We start from the raw sequence: 19,077 nt of genomic DNA, 5'->3' as shown, positions 1-19,077 counted from the left end.
GCAAAGAGAAACTGGTGAATTATGCAGGATTTAAAAGAACTTGGTCACCAACCTGAGGAGGGAGCAATCTAAAAAGCAGGAGATACTATAGCAGCATTCCAAGCATATTGTCCAAGGGGCAAGAATCTCATTTGGTCTGTGTATTAATTCATTTTTAACAAATTAGATTCAAAAGATTTTCTGTATGCTTAGTAGTCCTTAAAAACAGGAATAACTATGGGCTCAGTATTCATTCACAGAATCACTGATCTGCCCAATGCAACTCAATCCATCGCTCTTTTTTGTAAGCACTTTTCTGAAGAGAATTACAAAAGGTAGCCAAGTCTATAAAGGGGTTCTCTCAACTTCCATTAAGTCTTGCCTACTCTAGGATTTTTCCCAACAGTTTCCCCCCATCACTAGAGCAGATAAGTTGCCAACAGCCTCCAGTATTTTTGCTAACGTCTTGTCTAGATCTATTCTGAGCAGGTTTGATAGCTCAGTGGTGGTAAAAAAAAAAAAAAAAGCCTCGACTACACTACTGGTATTAGTGGTGATAGTGAGAATGGAAAATTTTTGAATGGAAAACTTGCCTCCTAGAGTGGACAGAACCGTCAAATATCAAATTCCAGGGCCAGATCCTCAGCTGGTGTAAATCAGCATGGGTTCATTAAAATCAAAGGAGCTAGACAGATTTACATGAGCTGAGGAGCTGGCCACAAAATTTCAGCCACCTTAATCTCAATGATATCAGTCTAACACCAATATGCTGGTGTTACCAAAATATACCAGTATAAATAAAGGTATTCTTTTATTAAGCTTTAGGATGCAAAAGAATTACTTAAGCAATTACTTTTCAAAAGAGCATACTGTTTTGCTGACTGGGGAATAGGTGTTACCAGGATTAGTTTGCTATGATAAGATATTATCCACTCCTCCAGAAGCCTAAAAGCTTCTTTATGAATAGAAATTGAATTTTAGAGTATTTAAATAGTGTAGCTGGAACATGAGCATTGCCATGATAACTTCCCTCATCTTTGCTACTTCATTTTCAATCACAATGTTCTAAAACTTTCACCTAGAAAGCTGAAATTTTCATGGTCTTAAGTCTCTGAAGGGTAAATTTGCTCGGGAAGTTTGAGTGAAAGGGGTTGAGCTGATTTAGAATTGAGGAAAAGGGGCATCACACATACTCTTTCTCCACTCAAAGAAGTGCTGCAACAACTTCATCGGTGCCAAAGTGGCTGGGGCTAAAAAGTTAACATTTGGAAGGGAAATACTGCCCTTAGGCCACGATTCAGGAAAGCACTAAAGCATGTGCTGAAATTCCACTGAAAATGGAGATAAAAATTGCTATCTGGCCTAGGAGTGCTTCCTTGAATTGGGGCTTTCCTGAGGAGAAGGCCTTTGAATGTTCTGGTGAAAATTGGTTTGATTTTAAAGTGTTATTAGGTTTCAGTAAAATAGCAGTCCCGGGACACAGCGTACTTGGAGTATGTGGGGGGGCTTTGGTGTTTTGTTTTTTTTTAAGACACATACCCACTCTAAAGTGAAAGACAGCTGCAGTGCAAGGGTGCTGCTAATGCAGGCCCACAGCAAATTAGTATGTCTCTGAAGGCAAAAATAAATGCTGAACTAGTGACTCATTTTTTTAGGATAAGAAATGAAAAGGACATACGGAATTAAGGTTTAGTCAAACATTACCTATACTGAGAATATGGTGAGATCATTTAAGAAGAAATAGGTAGGCCTCAACTGTTTTGATTTAGAAGAGAATTTACAATGCCATGGTAACATTTTCTAGATAGGACCACAGACTGAGGTTTTCCTAATCAGTATAGCGGATTTAGCCACACACAGCCACCTTCATTTCTGCAGCCAGACTACAAGGGTATAAACACTAAAATGAAACAAACAATGCTATTTTAGAACAGCTCACCACCAAAGCAGGACAAGAAGGGAAACAATGCAGAACAGAATGATTACCTATTACACTTTTGGCAAATGAAGCTCTTTTGAGGGTTGCCAGACCTAAGTCTCCTATTTTCACAGATCCAGTCGGTCCCGTAATAAAAATATTGTCACATTTTAGGTCTCTGTGAATGATTGGTGGAGTTCTCGTGTGCAAGAACAGTAGACCTTTCAGGATTTGTCGGCACCAGCTACGAAGAACTTTTGGTTTCATCACTTTAAATCTTTTCAGATACCTGCCGCAAAAACACACAGAGAGCAATAAGCATAAAGAAAAAAAAATTATTTAAAATTCTAAAGGTTTTACAATGGGCAAAACTATTACCTTGTTTTGAATACCCCTCCCCCCCATATCACAAGCAGCTCAGAAACAGCATCATGGTGAAAGTAAATTGTGCTCTCTAAAGAAAGCACTGAGACATTTCTTTTTTTGGGGGGATGAAGTTAATTATTGTATCATGCTTCCCTGGTACTACCACCACCAATATTCAGACGTATGGAAGTTTAATAGTAAAGCAATTAATTTTATGCAGAGACCTATGCTAGAACATAAATGTTTTATGTATTCAGATTAGCACAATATGGAAGTCTTTTGATCTCTGTACTGCAGACCTGCATTTATACCATTAGCCTAACACACATCTTGACTATAGATATGGAGGGTATGTTTTGGAGGAACTCAAAACCTGCTTCTTGCACTTGCAGAGTGGCACGTTGGAGATGTGCAGTGATGTGTATTACTCCCATCGGGGACGAAAATCTGTTCCGAAGTTTGTGCCAACTGCTTTATAACCAACTGAACAAGTGTCAGTACCATAAGCTATTAATTAGTGCTGTTTAGGAGATAACCTGGAGCAGCTCTTGCATCAAAAAAAATGAACCCCTCCAGCTAAAGAACTATTTTATTGCAGTTTTGTAATGCAAACCACAACTACCAACCCCCACTCCAAAAAAATAAACCAAAACAAGCAAACAAAACCACTACCAACAACAACCTGACAAATTCAGACAGAGCTTCATGTGCAGAATAGAAAACAAAGGTGAGAACTGCTGATCGTTACATAATTGAAACAGTAGCTCGGGGGGGTGGGAAAAAGCAAAAGGTGCTGAAATTCTGCTTTCAAATCAACAGAGTTCGAACATGGGGACAAATGACTAAAGGGAGAGAACAGATCAGTTTTTTGGTCCTGAGATGCCTTTTTTCCCCAGAGTCTATAATTAGTATTTTTCTAAGAATTTCTGCAGCTATTGTGAGATGCATCACCAGGAGCACAGTACTTACGTTTTTAGCGTTCCAGAGGTCATCAATTCAGTAACCAGCACTATACATTTTTTTCCTTTTACACAGGACTCCCAGAAGTCGTAAAATCTAACAATGTTTGGATGCTGAAGACCTTTCAACATTTCTGCTTCCTCCTTAAATCTCTGTCTCTCTACTTTTGTCAATTTTCTGTCCTGTAATCCAAAATAAGCGTTATTAGTATTGAATAAAACTTTTTTTTAAACTGTCTGTAAGTCATTTACTATGGTTTTGACTGTACTAGTTTTCTTTTACAATTGGGTCAAGCATAATTATTATAAAAACTGCTTATATAAAAATGAGTAATGTGGAGGAACAAGAACTTCACAGGGGCACTCGCCTCCAATTTAGTTCTTGTCATCATTCAGTTGTGTCTCTGAGCTGAGCTGAAGGACAAGTAGCCCTCTATCCAAGAAGTGTCTGTACTATGCAACATAAGAGCCTTTGATTTCCATTTTCACCTTTTGAGGCATCAATAAAATCCCACAACTGAACCATGTCAATGGTTTGGTGCACTCACATATATCTAAACTATTTCATTAGATTTAGTTTTGAACCATGTTTGGTCTTGAAAGTAGTTAACTGGAAAGACTGAAAAAACAAACAGAGGGCCTGATTTTCAGGTGTGCTGAGTACCCCACAATGCCTGTGGACATCATTTACAATTGAGGATGCTCAACACTTTAACAGATCAGGCCTGTAAGCTGCACGTTACTGAATAAAGGGTAAGCTCCTCCTTATGTGGATGGCCTTTTACATTGCTATGGAAACAATCTAGACAATGCCACCTCAAAAAAGAATGTGCCAATTTTTCTGCTCATTTACAATTCTGCCTGTTCTTCCAAGCTATTTTACACTAAATTCGACCCCCAAAAAAGATTTAAAAATTGACTGTGCACCTTTGTCTTCTCTAGGATGTAAAAAAGGCATCCTGAAAATGTTTGTCTGCTTTTAAGATCAGAAATATCGGGAATGACAAATTTCATCTTCCTGGTTTTCCTGGAGAATCTTTGTAAGGTCTCAGGGATATTTAAACTCTTGCATCTTAATTGAAAAGACAAAGGTGTTCAATCATTAGCAAATGTGTAGACCCTGAAGATAGACAGGTGCAAGAGTTTAAAGGAATGACTTAAAACCTTTTCCTTTCAACTGTCCCCCTCTTGGCTCTTGGAATGGTGTCAATCCACTAGTTCTTCAGTCAACCTTCCAGCTTCCACTAAGTATAATGAAAAAAGGTTTTAAAGAAAAATCTGTTGGGGAAAAATGCACTCCTGCAGCCTTAGAGGCAGATGGGCTTTGGCTGGATTGGCAGGGGAAGATGGCTGTGGCTCCTTTAGGGATACCCATCTCCCCCCCACCTCCCATTGCAGGAGTCCAGCTCCCTCATGAGTCTTGGGATATGGATAGCTGGGGGCGGGGGAGTGGGGGAGAAGAGAAGAGGGGAGGGAAGGGAAGAGGAGAAGCATCATCCTATCTGATTGGCCAGTTGGTGGAGGGAACCCATTGGCACCCATGGGTCAGTCACAGAAGCCCTTAAAAAAATCTCTCAAGCCTTCTTCATAAATCATAGAAAAGCCACAAGCGTAAATATTTATTCTCATTAGGAGCATCCATTTAATACTGTATGATAACCTGTGGTCAATCTCTCCCATGGACAGTAAAGCAGATTAAGATCACTCCAGTCCACTGCCCTAGAAATAAAGCTCCTTAGCTCTTTAAAAGGCAGAGCTGTTTCTTACTGACCAAACTCAGAGCTAACAAATCACTTGGAACACACGCATTTATCAGGTCCAAAATTAGTTCATTTTTCAAACTCAGACATTTTACTTTTCTCAGCTGCCTTAGAGGGATGTAGATAATAATAACCACTTAGCAAATTAAATTGTCACTTGGCTTATTTTTAACTGAGACTCTATGCTATTGCCATATTGATACGGTCTCCCTGCATCTGCAGTGAAAAGAATTCCACATGGTAATAAGAATTCTCATGGCTGGAGACAAACTGGCTTATATTGCTAGAGATTTTCAGAAAACCCAGGCCGAAACTTGCTACATGTTTTAACTCATATTTATCGCCTTAGAGGGAAGAAAGTCTACCCTCGAGAGGGGTGTGGGGGGGAAGGAGGCGACATTTAAGTTTTCCAAGGATTGCTAGATGTGCCAGCTTTGTTGCTCAGCAGCAGCTTTCAGTTCTCTCTACATTTTACTGAGCAGCATCAATGTTACTACTCATACTAAGGTTGCCCAGGGCAACAGCAACAATCTTCTCCATCTAAGCAGCTGCTTGCCTTGCTGGGGGCAGATCCCTTATTACGAGGCAAGGCTTGCAGCAATACACTCGCAGCTGTTCTACCAGTCACAGGTGGACATCTACCGCAGTAACTACAATTCGCAGGAACGAGGCACCACTGCTGCTGTTCTCTATCAGACCACTTTTAAGAAAGCTAAAAAATGGTGCCCAATGAGCCTGCACTGAGGAGTCTGACAACTGCTTCAACCCCATCGGTCCTTCCCCTACTGCTGAGTTTCCTTTTAATTTAAGCCCTGTAGAATAAATCAGACACACTCCAATTAAAGAGGAGAGGGAGAAATTTCCTGTGAGAGTCGGGAAAAGCATAGGGGGGGGTGTGAGGGGGGAGTCAAGGCAGGAGCAGGAAAGAGGACAACAATAAAGTGGGCAATTTTACAAAACGTTCTAAATTTTAAAAAAGTATATCACAGTGCTCTTTGATTCTAACTTTTAGGTTTCTGAGCATCTAGGGGAATTTTCCATCCCTAGTTCATGAGTAACTTTAAAGGTGTTAAGCGAACATACAATAGGCAAATTATATTCTATAGCCCTGGCTGCAGATTATGTGCCCAAGTGCACTGGGACTGAAGACTCAAAAGTATCCAGGAATGGATGATGACAAAAAACAAACAAACCACACACACATTTTGGATCGGACAACAGAACCTGACACCTCCTCCTCCCCTTCAAACCATCTTCATATTTCATACCCACTTCTTTAGAGAACATCTTTTTAGATCAAAAGAATACCTATAAATAAGTTCTAAAGAGCAGCAACACAGTTTCTGCTGCTTACAGGATGAGCATCAGCCTCAGAAGAGAGCCAGTGCCAATTGCCAATACTTGAATGATGAGCATAGGGATAAGTAAAGTACGTTCCAGGTCTGGGTCAACCAGTCCCACTGTGAAAACTTCAAAAGAGTCAAACTGATATTGTGTACAGTCTTGTAAGAGTTTATAACCAAGCTGCTCAAATTCCATCGGGCTCAACCTGACCCACAAATTATTGGCCAAAGCATAGGCTCTTTTTAAGAGGGCTTAAAAATTAATCTGTTTTCTGCTTTGAGGCAGGAAAAAACCCTATCCTGGTTGCTGCTTTAACTACACAACTTACTCAACGTTCATTTGGAAACCGAAAATCTTTACTAAGGTTTTAAGCACATATTCTCAGACTGAGTAATGCACACAAGGCAAAGGTTTAAGATGAAGATAAAGTCATATGTTAGGTGACACCAGAGCAAACCAATTCCACAAAATAAGTGTTTGGAAATCACAAAAGCTAACGGAACCCTGGAATATCATGCCTAAGATATCTCAAGTTGGGCGCCCAAAATCAGGGGGAATTTATGACAATTTGGGTGTAAAGTGACTAAGCCAGGGTTAGCCAATGAGTTTGTTATAGTCTATTTCTACCTAGAAGCCTCACATTTAATGACTATGCAGCACTTCCTCCCAGACTGCAATCCTGTCTTTAGGGGAACCCTCTGCCCAGCGCACAGCCCAAGTTGGTGGGCAGAATGCTGAGCAGATAGGCAAGGGGATAATCCTTCTCCCCAAATCACGGATCAGCCCCGGAATCACTCTGCAGTCACTACTTCAGCCCAATAGCAGCAATGGCCTCAGCAGGCCCTTACAAAGTGCCCCTTTAACCGCAAGGTACGGATCAGTCTCACCCTTCCTCTGCCCCTGGACACCATGCACAGGGGGTGCATGACCATCCCATACTACCAGACTCTCATTGTACCCCAGTTCATCTTCCAAAGGGATCCTCTGCAGACACAACTGGATGTGCCCCTCCATTTCCCCTTTGCTTCATTTTATTCAAATTCCTTCTCCTCCTCCTCACTTCTTTAGCATCAGCTGCCACAATCACTGTACTGACAAGGCACTGTGCTATGGAGAGACAAGCAGCTGTCTGCCAGTCCACGCTTACCAAACAATAGAAGAGTCATTCCGATTTAACATACAAGCTCACTGCTTAGTCTATTTTCACTTTATTGGTTTTATCCTATAGATTTGCACTGTGAGTTTCCACAAAATCGTGAGACTCAAAAATACTTTGAAAAAGTGTTAACAGTGTGAATTGGGAGACACTGATATGATTTTGCAGATGACTACACACTTCGTCTCCTTATAAGGTGTCTGAGCTTCTTGGCTCCTTTGAATCTCACTTTACTGGGACAGAAAATCTTGGCTCTGCAGGACAGATGTTTAAAATAATTGAAAGCCTCTCAACACTCCTGCATAGCACCAATGTTTCTAAAATAAACGTAACCATCAAAAGTTCAAAGCTATTGCATAATGTAAACCTTGGTTCAACATTTCTAGACAAAATTTAAACAGAACCAATAAAGCAAAATGATGTAAGAGAGCTGCTCACTGTAGATTTGTTTTAAAAAGGACTTGGCTAGCTTCTTCTCTTTCATAGGCTATAAAGAACGCCTTAAAGAGAGGCATTTCACCCATATTTACCAGCAGATTATTTTAAATGGTAAACTTAAAATGATTCACAGTAGAATTTGTTTACGTGATCAGAGCTCCAGTATCATAGCAAGAGCAGACATAAGACAAATTATCTGTTTTCTGAAGGGCATTACGTTTTCCTGCACATATAAGACATCTCTGTTTTAAAATAAATCCTAAATGCACCATCTTGAAACAAGTTTGCTGTGTTTTAATATATCCACCATGACTCCAAGACCACAACTGGTAATTGCACTGAAGATACTCAGCCTTATAAAACACAAGGCAAAAGCAAATTTATACTTTTAGCAGACATGTTGATGGAAACAAATACAAAATTCTATTGTACAGGATGATTTAAGACATCTTTGCAAGTGATGTCACAATAATCCATAACCATCTACCCTACCCTGTGTTTACAATTTGTATTAATTTTAAATTATACATTTTTATTATTACTCTAGTTTGCTGCTGCTAAGTATTTATGGAGTGCCACTATAGCAGTAAACCATGACACTGTGTGCATAGTAGGCTATTAGAATATCTCAGGTGCAGTGTCTACAATCAATCTCTTAGCCATGATACAAGAGCCTACACAATCTAGTGTGGTTAATTGCTATTAGAGTATGCTCATAAATTTTACATTTCTTTTAAGCAAACGGTTTTGGAGTTATGCAATGTATCCTTCCACTATGAAAGATAGTTCCTAGCAGGCAGAAAATAAAAACTAGAAAGGAAAAGTTATAAATACCCTTGTCCCTATTCATTTTCCCATTCCTCTTTTTTCCCCTCTTCCCTTTAATTCTGAATATACCAAATGCATTTACATTGGCAAGGTATACAACTGAACAAGTACATGCTGTTTCAGAGTACGTTATCAGGGAGTTAGACAAAATGATGTTTGAGGTAGGAAACAAAATTAAATTCCATTTCCTGTTTGTAAATTGGATTTGTGAAAGTCAGTCACTCATCTGGAACACATAAGTTACTCTCTCCTCCTCCCAGACAATCATGCTGGCTAATCTAATAACTTTCACACCAATCAGGCTCCCTGTTTGCCAACATAATGTTCACCGTCACTAAATTTCCTAGTGCTGAACACTGGCTATGGTTGGAATTAGTACCAAAACCCCATTAATAAAATTAAAGGACAGGCTGAGCCTTATATATTAGATTTCTCAGAATGACACCCCAATTAACAGTAGGAAACCTGTTTTGCTAACATCTCCTCCATCTGGAACACACAAGCTCTGACTAAAGTCCTCACACGTCATACAGGAACAGGAGAGCGCTTTATTCTGAGCCTTTGGAAAATTTCCAAAGATTATCCAACGGTGAAATTGAGTTCCTATCTGTATCTGTCTAATACTTATCCTAGAAAATGAATATGATCATAAGAATTCTGTATATATTAAAGCACTTTATAAACAAGAGGGCATATTATCCACTTTTTACAGGTGGGAAAACGGTGCCACAGAAAGTTTAAGTGACTTGCCCAAGATCACTGTGAGTCATTGACAGATTTAGAAATAAACTACAGGTCTCCAATTTATACTCACTGCAACTCTTATCTAGTGGAGTGGACTGAAGGTAAACAAAAGATCTAAATAACTTATCCAAAATATTTACTTTAGCTCAGTTCCAGTTTAATAATGCTATGTATCCATTTAAGAACTACCACTTATATTATCAAACATACAGTAATTATAATAGTTGTGTTTCAAAGTAGAAAGATGTGGTTCAGCACAAGAACCTGGAGATGCACTGAAATACTCCTGCACAATGTATTTTGAGTGAAATTTTAATTAAAAACAGCTACTATGACAACTTGAAGAGTTGTGCTAACTTAGGACAAACTAAAGACAACCTTGCTAGTGACTGAACTCAGGCTGTGATGCACATGCTGTTATTTAAACAATTAACTATAAAGTTCTCCTAAGAAACTAAAACAGAATGTTCAAAGTATTCTTCTCAGTCTTAAGATGTAACCATGGCTCAAGAAGCATTTAATCACCTGTTAAGTACCATCAATTTGTATGACATCTAAGCATTTGGCAGCCATGTCATGCCTGCCTGTATAGTAGGAAAGACTCCTTGTTAGCTACCCTTAGACCAAAAGGATATTCACTGACCTGGAAGCCACAAGTTCCGGTCTCCTCAGAAACTGAGTGTTAATATTTCTATATAATTCACAATCCTTAATAACCAAGGCCTCATACCCCTACCTTAAGAGATAGGCAAGTAACCTTCACCCATTTTCCAAATAAGATAACAGAGGTTGCACAAGGTCACATCAGGCAGGGCAGGGATGAGAAGTCAGGTATCTGACAGAAGCAAGTCTCAGTCACACTGTCTTTTAGAATGAATGTGCCAAATCCATATGCCTTCTGTAACCACTGCTCTAACCTGTAGACCACATGCTGCTCCCACAGAGCCATGAAGAGAACCCAGGAAACCCAATTCCCACCATTGTCTCTCAACCAGCTGCATCACGCACTGGCCAAATGTCTGTCACATCCTTTAAGGGCTAGTTCAGCTACAGAATAACAATCCACTTCTGCTACTGGTTGATTCTTAGAGCTAGGTGAAAATTGGAATTTCTATCCCACAGAAATTCTAATAGTTTGACACATTTTTGTGCTAAATACCTAATTTTTTTTATGGAACAAAGTTCCAAAAAATATCAGTTTGGACATGTTGAACATTTTGTTTCAAAACATTCAACTTTATCTGCCTCAGATACTGCAGTGGCTTAAGGGAAATGTAGTTCAGGTGCCTGCCTCATGTTCTCATTCTTTGGCCAGACTGATGTGATGAATGGCAGTCATGTGACTTCTACAATACCCCATGCAGCTTGGTCAGAAGGGAGACTGCAGTACATCAAGGGAGATATAAACCAGCCAAGGAGCCCAGCCCACAGGAGAGAACTGGGGCGTAAAGCACCCAAACTACAACTCCCATGAGATACTGCTGCATCCTAGCTAGATACAATTTAATGTTGAACTCTCTCAAAACAAAGTGTTTCAGTTCAATTCAACAAGCCAAAGTATTTCAGTGAGGGTTGAATCAACCTGAAACTAAATATTTTGTTTTGATTTTCCTGACAAAGTAAAAAAATAAAAAATTAGAAAAATCAAAAAATTTCCATCTAAAAATTCCAAACTAGCTCCATTGCCGCTATATCTCAAATGGTAGAGATCTGTGCTCTGGAACTGCAGGGCTTGGGTTCCAACCCTGCTAACTATCTACACGGTGGAACCCCTTCCCCCAACCCTAATTAAAGGCTGAGTAGAGTTCCCAAAAGTTCTTAAGTGACATGCATCCGACGAAGTGGGTAATCACGCACAAAAGCTTATGCTCCAATACGTCTGTTAGTCTGCAAGGTGCCACAGGACTCTGTTGCTTTTTACAGATCCAGACTAACATGGCTACACCTCTGATAAGTGACTTAGGTATTTTAAAAAATTTTTTACCCCATATATTTACACATGGAAATGTAAAGTACTTGACTTAACTTCTGTAATTTTATAAGATTCCCCATCTTTAGTGGGAGGACCCAGGAATTATAATTACTTACATGATTTTATATTGAAAAACATTTAAAAGTGAATTTGGATGTAATTAAATTTTATTCTTGTTTGTATTTAAGGGTATGTCTATACTGCCCATGTTACAGCATGGCCACAGCAGCGCTGTGATGTAGACACACGTTCTCGCCAGGGAGAGTTCTCCCGGCGATTAAAAAAAACCCCAAACACCCCAAATGAGCGGTGGTAGCTTTACTGCCGGAGATAAAGCACTGTCTATACTGGTGCTTTTCAGCGCTAAAGTTTTTGTCGCTCAGGGGTTGTTTTCTCACATCCCTGAACGACTGAAGTTTTAGCGCTGAAAGTGGCACTGTAGACACAGCCTTAGTTAATGGGAGCTTTTCATTTAACAGGGCAAAGCACTTTATTGCAAAGCGTGTAAAGAGTTTTACCTGTTTGTCCAGAGAGAGGAAAACCCTGACTGTACATTTTAAGAATGTCAGACAACTGTCCTCCTTCTTGAAGGAGGAGACATTACCATTCGGGGAGACTGGAAGCTTCAGGGTATTGCTAATGAACTATGGACCTTTCATCTGGAATAAGTTTTAATCCAGTTTAGTTCAGTAGGTATTAAAAGTTGTTCCCTTTTAATAGATGTTTGGTAGGCCTCTGCACAGTACCACATTACGAACTCACCACCATTCTTTGAAGTAATTGACAGTGTCAGCAGAGGCCAAAAACTGAACGAGCATCAGTGGCTGAACCATTTCTTCAGCTCCTAGAGCAGGGGTAGGCAACCTATGGCAAGCTGATTTTCAGTGGCACTCACACTGCCCAGGTCCTGGCCACTGGTCTGGGGGGCTCTGCATTTTAATTTAATTTTAAAGGAAGCTTCTTAAAAACCTTATTTACTTTACATACAACAATAGTTTAGTTATATATTATAGACTTGTAGAAAGAGATCTTCTAAAAAAGGTTAAAATGTATTACTGGCATGCAAAACCTTAAAGTAGAGTGAATAAATGAAGATTCGGCACAGCACTTCTGAAAGGTTGCCGATCCCTGTCCTAGAGGAAGCCTCCCACTGTCAACTGGTCACAGTAGAAGCATATTAGTAAGGCAATGTACATGAGAAGTTTGCTTTGCTGCTCCTCTGCAGAACAGAGGCTTCATTCACCAAGACTGTCAGGTGAATCAAAGTAAAAGCTAACTGCTATGTGATGAAATACTGTAGTGTTACACTGATGATTCATTTTCTCCTCCCCAATAAATATGTTACCAGTTTCAGAAAGGCTTTCAAAATAACTAACAAATTGGAAAGATCTATTAGTAATCTAGTGCACACCTGTATGGAGCAGCTGTGATGGTTATGTAACAGTGTGGAAGATGATCACCCTTGACATAGCAATTCTGGGCTCTGAATGCTAATCAGAAGGGAGAGCTGCCAGCTGCAGCTAGGAGCAGGCTTTGGGTTGTGTGCTCTTAGGTGGATGTAAAGTTACAAATAAACAAATTCCTTTAACAGAAGCTCCCTTTGTGTTAGGATGGAGAACACCACTATACCTACCCTGCCAGTTAGAACCATTCCCTGTGTTCTCTAGTGCTCTGTTCAGTCTAGTTTTAAAATGTTTCTAGGAATAAATTCTCCCATTTTCTCCCAGCAATAACAGCTTCACAATCTTCCATCAAATATCAGGAAAAAGTTAAAAAAGTTAAACCTAACTTCTCCTTTTCAAAGTTGATTTTAGTTTGTAAACAATGAGGGAGAAGTATTTGTAAACTTGCACCCTATTCCTCAGTAAGCAATGCCTAGGAGAGAGGATACAAATTTACAAATACTTCTCCCCAGATACAGTGCACACATTGTTACGTGAATCTTTTCTGAGTCAGTTCCTCCAACCCATTTATCATTGTGGTGGTTCTTCTCTAGTTAGCAACTAAAAACATTAACTGTCAACTTAAAGTCCAAAAATTGGAATTACTTACTACCAACCTCTTTATTTACTTTTTCTTTGTTATTGTACGATCACTTTTCTTATCACTCAAAAGGGATTTAAAAATAAAGTTAATAAATATCAGGAAATTTTACAGGAAAAAAATGGTACATCCTTAAGATTTCAAAGTCAAGAGACACCACTATGAAAAGAGAAACACCAATAATCCACTTATCAGTTTCTCACATTTCATACTGACTTGAAAAACATATTTTGTTCACAACGAGTCCCCATCCTCCTCCAACTGGAATCCATAAGATTTTTTTTTTCCCCAACAACACTACTTTGGGCAAGAGAAGGAGAAAGAGCAGACCCAGTATTATGGCAACTAGGATTGAAGTGACAGAGACATTGTATATAGAGATGTTTTCAGGATGTGAATATTAATCTAAGCAAAACCATACAGCGTTCCTATGTAAAAAAGTGTGTGTTGTTTAACGCAATCATCTTTAAACGAGTTGCAAGTAGCATCTAGATTACTTGCTGAAATTCCTAGTGCAGCAGAGTAAATGCCACACAAATTATTACATTTAGACGGAATACCAGAAATAGTTACCTTTAGACCCCCTCCCCACCCCACACACATTTTTCAAAGAAAAATACCATTTTCAGTCTGCAATAGCTAATACTCCCTGACACAATATATCGCCAATCTTCAAGCATTTGCATCTCAATGAAGCTAAAAAATTAAAATTAGAAATGTTTTGGGGGTTGAAATGCACACGGTATTTTCTGCCATTTACCTGTGAAATGCAGTGTCTGTTAAAGTTTACAGAACCGTTTGTACCACTTTTTCAGGTTAGAGATCACTTATCTGTTTGATAAAATATTAAGAACACTTTGCATGTATTAGAAAAGGCATCTTTATCTGGGCACAAGCCATAACATCTCCATAACAAACTCCCATGATTCCTAGAGGCAATAAGGAATCCCGGACCAGAGTAATGGCCAATTCTAATTCTATTTCCAGCTTCAAAAGTCTTTAAAGTAACAGATGCAGATTTTAAGACCTAGTGTATCACACCTTAACACTCCAAAGCACTCAGCAGGTCAGCTTCTAATTCTTACCAGTGTAGCTAGAATGGATTCTTAATTGGATGCTATGCTAAATTACATGTCACACTCACCATGAAATGATCACTGGGACGGATTACAAACTGTGGGAGGGGGACAGAGTGCCCCTAGAGGCAGGATGTTGCACTGCAGCTGGCTCCTCCACCACCAGCCACACCAGGAAGGAGGAAAGAGGAGAGTTTTGAACACTACTACTATCCAAAGCAGATTTGGGATTGGAGTAAGAGACTGTGGTTCCCAACTAGGCTGAAAGGTTTCTTGTGGGGCAGAGTAATAGAGGAGGAGGGGTGGCCTCTGCTTTCACCCACACTTCAGCATTGTTTGTACCACTACGCAACTCCAACACAGCCAGTTATGATCATGGAGGATTAATCTGTTCTTCCTGTCTGAGAGTTTCCCTCCTCACACCAACGCATCTCTAAACTGGCTTATTTTAAAGTTGCAGAGCCCCTCGTGTGTCTGCCCCCCTTCTGTTTGAATGTGTACGGTATTATTTACTGAACAAATTATGGAGAATAAAATCATGTACTACTATCTCATTGCAGTCCAAGAACCACAGATTGAGAAGCGCCACTTCATAGTACTTGGAGATGAAGTAAACATTCTGCTACTCAGCCTTATGTTAAACATAACATTTATACAATGAGGTTCACCAACTAAAATAAACACTGTCCAAAGAATGAGCAAAATAAATTAAGCTTCTTAATTTAGATTTGTCCCTGGACAAATTTAGTTTGGCTGCACCTTCTGCATCATATAATCCAGTCTCTCTAACAAGGTCAGCATTACACAGGTAATAGTCTTACATAAAGAAACTGCTCCTGGACACGATCTCATTCTAGATTCACACGCGTGTTTATGTAATATCAATAATCCGTGGTGGGTTTCCCTTCACACTTGTCAATTGTGCTGTGGACACTGACTTGAGACCTCTCTTTCACGGATGAAGTCTGCTGCTTTGTGGACAGTATTCCACCATAATGGAGAGGCAAAGTGACAAGTGGTAGCCACATGCCACCATGATAAGGAGGATCATTCTTGAAGATGTGAGTTTTATGGCACACATCTCTTTTGGAAATGGACATGGGTTTTTCTCATGATAAAGTATCATCAGGGTAGACACTCTGCCCTTTGACCCATTACCCAGAGAGTTCAACAAATGCAGGTTTTATGAACAAAGATACTTTTATACTAGATCTAATATCAATCAGTAAGTATTCAAGCATTGTTTACCCCATGCTACTGTCACATACTTTCTGTATTATGCATTAACAGTGCATGTCATTCTACTAATGGGATAAAGTGTGAAATCAGAAGTTTTTTATTCCCTCATAGAATCCTATAATTTGAAATACATCTTAAGTATTTTGAATATTTAGCTGTCTATTTTCTTCCCAGAGTCATAAAAATAATAGAAGTTAGAGATGGATAAAACCTATTATCCAGTCTGTCTCCTTGCAAATACAGAATTCTCCCAATAGCACTTTGATATTTAAAACTGGTGAATACCGTATATTACACAAAGTGATAAGGGCTACCAGAACTTCACTTGGGGAGACTATGCCATAGGAATAGTTGTTCTCACCAGTAAATGAATTATATCCAAAAATTTACACTAACTCCACAATAAGGCTGCATATTTACAGTCACAAAGAGTCAGGAAATAGAAAAAGTTTCCACCAGTAATGTTAACTCTGCTGCATTGCACATCTCCCATGATTTGATAAGTGCTTTGGCTGACACTACTAACAATACTAAAGTTCTGTCAACTTAAATTTGGCCCCTATCTAAATTTTAAGAATAATAAAGTTAAAAAACTGAAACCAATGGCAATGTTTGCACAATTTTAAAATTCCAATGGAAACAGTGAATCAATGCACAAACATTTCATTGCAGTATTTAGAGCCCAAATATTGTAGCACTAAAAATTTGAAAAACTGTTTTCATTAACCAGGTTGAGAAAAATGCAAAGTAAAAAACAAAGAATGGCAAGTAAATTGGATTTTAAAAAGTTTTCATTTTTAATTATTTAAATTATAGTATTATTAATCTGTTATTAGTAATTTGGGGTAAGTAGATACAACAAATGATTACTTTGAGAGCAACCACTCAACCAAAAAAGCCAGAAACAGGAAAATACATTGACACATGTGCAACATGGCATACTTAACATTGTTGGAACATACACTTTTGCATTTTCCACCTGCAATGTCAACTTTTCACCTCAATGTTGTATTGAAATAGTTGGGAATTGATATGGAGGGTTTTCATTTGTTCAGTAGTAAGTTTATGCTTCATGAAAGTCAAGGCTGAAATGTCCCATTTAGGTTTTGAAGTTTCAACCTTTGTTGCCACCATTTGTTTAGCTGGAAAACTTTCTGCAAGGCTAGGATAACAGGGTAGCAGAATACAGTCTTTTTTAAGTGTGTTTAAGTTACAAAGTTCTACAGTAGAGTCTGCAGAGACTCTAAAATGTTCAATAGTACAAAAGTGCATAGTCATAAGAACTCCTGCTATAACCAGATGGCTCCTCAGTTGGAAGCAACAGAGGAGAGCGACCTCTGTGTGTTGGTCGATCACAGGATGACTGTGAGCCAAGAGGGGCAAATGCAGTCCTAGAATGTATCCTAGGAGGCATTTCCAGAAGGAGGGCAAAAGTTGAATGTCATTGTCCCAGGCACTGGTAAGCGCTCATCTGGAACACTGGGTACAATTCTGGTCACCCATGTTCAAGAATGATGAATTCAGACTGGAACAGGTACAGAGAAGAGTTACTTGGATGGTCAGAGGAATGGGGGGCCTATTTTATGAGACGAGGCTAGAAGAGCTTGGCTCATTTAGCCTAACATGATGAAGGCTGTGAAGGGATATGATGGCTCTCTATAAAAACATCCGGGAGGGTAAATACCAGGGAGGTGAAGAGCTATTTAAGCTAAAGGGTAATGCTGGCACAAGAACAAATGGGTAAACTGGCTATGAACAAATTCAGGCTGGAAATCAGAAGAAGGTTTCTAACCATCAGAGGAATGAGGTTCTGGAACAGCCTCTCAGTAGGAGTTGTGGGGGCAAACGATTAGTTTTAAGAGAGCCCTGGACCAATTTATGGGATTATATAATGGGGTTACTTGTGATGGCGAGGGGCATAGGTCAGCAGCCTTGGGGATGCCTTCTGGTTCATGTCTGATGTTCTCATGTGTCAGGACTTCAGCCAGTTACCTACAGGGTTCAGGAAGGGATTATTTCCCCCCATGTATTCTGGGTCTTTTTGGGGGGCGAGGCGGAGTTGTCTCCTTTCTCTGAATCATCAGAGATGGCCAGAGCTTGAGATGGGACGGTAGCAGGGTCTAAACGATCACTGTATGCGAGGTTGGAAAGGAATTTCCCACCAGGTCAGTTTTGTTTGCCTCCTGCAGCATGTGGGTATGGGTCACTTACTGGGATCATCTGGGTATTTCTCTGAACCATTTCCCTGCCCTTGGAGGGGCCTCGGGCACTGGTGCATCTCAGTCCCTCCTACTGTCCACCTTAACAGTTAAATCTTCTGTGGGCTGTAATACTTTGGTTTAATTTTGGTTGATGGGTTTAGTGTGATTGTGCTGGGTCACGTTGGTGGCCGGAGGTCAGACTAGATGATCTGGTGGCTCCTTCTGGCATTAAACTCTGTGCCTCTGGGCTGTGATCCATTATCTTTTGGATCAGACTTTCTCCAGGCACTAAGATGTTTTAATTTTGTTTGGGGTTTTGGGAGCTCTGAGCAGGGGGTGGAGGTGGAAGAGAATGAGAACTTTTGTTTGTTTGCAGGTATATATGCCTCCTGCTAAATGTCCCAAGATCAGATAGCTTAATCCCTACACTAAAACTTGTTGGTGTGCCCATGTACAGATAACATACAGTGAAGTCAAAGGGTGGAGTTTAGTTGGCGCTCTCGCTCTTAAAAGATGCCCACTGAGTGTACAGAGAGATGAATTTTTAATTGCATACTATTTTTAAACATGTTTCCCCCAAACCAGGCAAGCTCTAATCCTTCCTCCTTATTGAGGAAATAAAATATTCAGCTTGGTCTCTATTTTAATGCCAATATAATGAACTTCATGAATTTCAGCTCCTAGAAGTCAGATGGTTTCAGAAGATAAATGTGAAAAAGGGGATTATAATAGAAAATGTTTGGTAACCATGATTATAGCAGGTTCTAGCAATCAACATCTTCAGAGTGCTCTGCAAATTGTTGTTCTTATGTAATAAAGAGCACGGCATCTAACATTCATTCCACTACTTCCCCACAAGATGCCTCTGACGTGTCACATAAACTCAAGGCTAAAAGCCATCTCACTTGATCTTGTCTATCTAATGTAGTACAATGCTTGAAAACATTAAAATACCCAAAGCACAGTAAGGTTTAACTCAGGACAGTGGATAGTATATCAGGAGAGGAGCAGGCCAAATAATGGATTTTTTGGTTCCCTGGCAATTTTGAAGAAT

The 19,077-nt window shown here is 39.6% G+C and overlaps 1 protein-coding gene across 12 annotated transcripts in view; it reads right to left on the bottom strand.

Moving 5' to 3' along the window:
• The window catches only part of WNK2 (WNK lysine deficient protein kinase 2), a 172,406-nt gene that overhangs the window by 111,568 nt on the left and 41,761 nt on the right, over positions 1-19,077 (bottom strand). For all 12 annotated transcript variants that reach the window (XM_045024209.1, XM_045024212.1, XM_045024211.1 and 9 more), the window contains exons 3-4: positions 3,233-3,405; positions 1,966-2,186 (exon numbers count right to left, since the gene is read on the bottom strand). In XM_045024209.1, coding sequence (XP_044880144.1) covers positions 1,966-2,186; positions 3,233-3,405 — 394 coding nt within the window. The remainder of the gene's footprint in view (positions 1-1,965; positions 2,187-3,232; positions 3,406-19,077) is intronic.

The sequence above is a fragment of the Mauremys mutica genome, chromosome 7, assembly GCF_020497125.1.
Source record: "Mauremys mutica isolate MM-2020 ecotype Southern chromosome 7, ASM2049712v1, whole genome shotgun sequence".
Lineage (NCBI taxonomy): Eukaryota > Metazoa > Chordata > Testudines > Geoemydidae > Mauremys > Mauremys mutica.
Note: the sequence above shows the minus strand (reverse complement) of the source record. Positions and strands in the feature narration are given on the sequence as shown.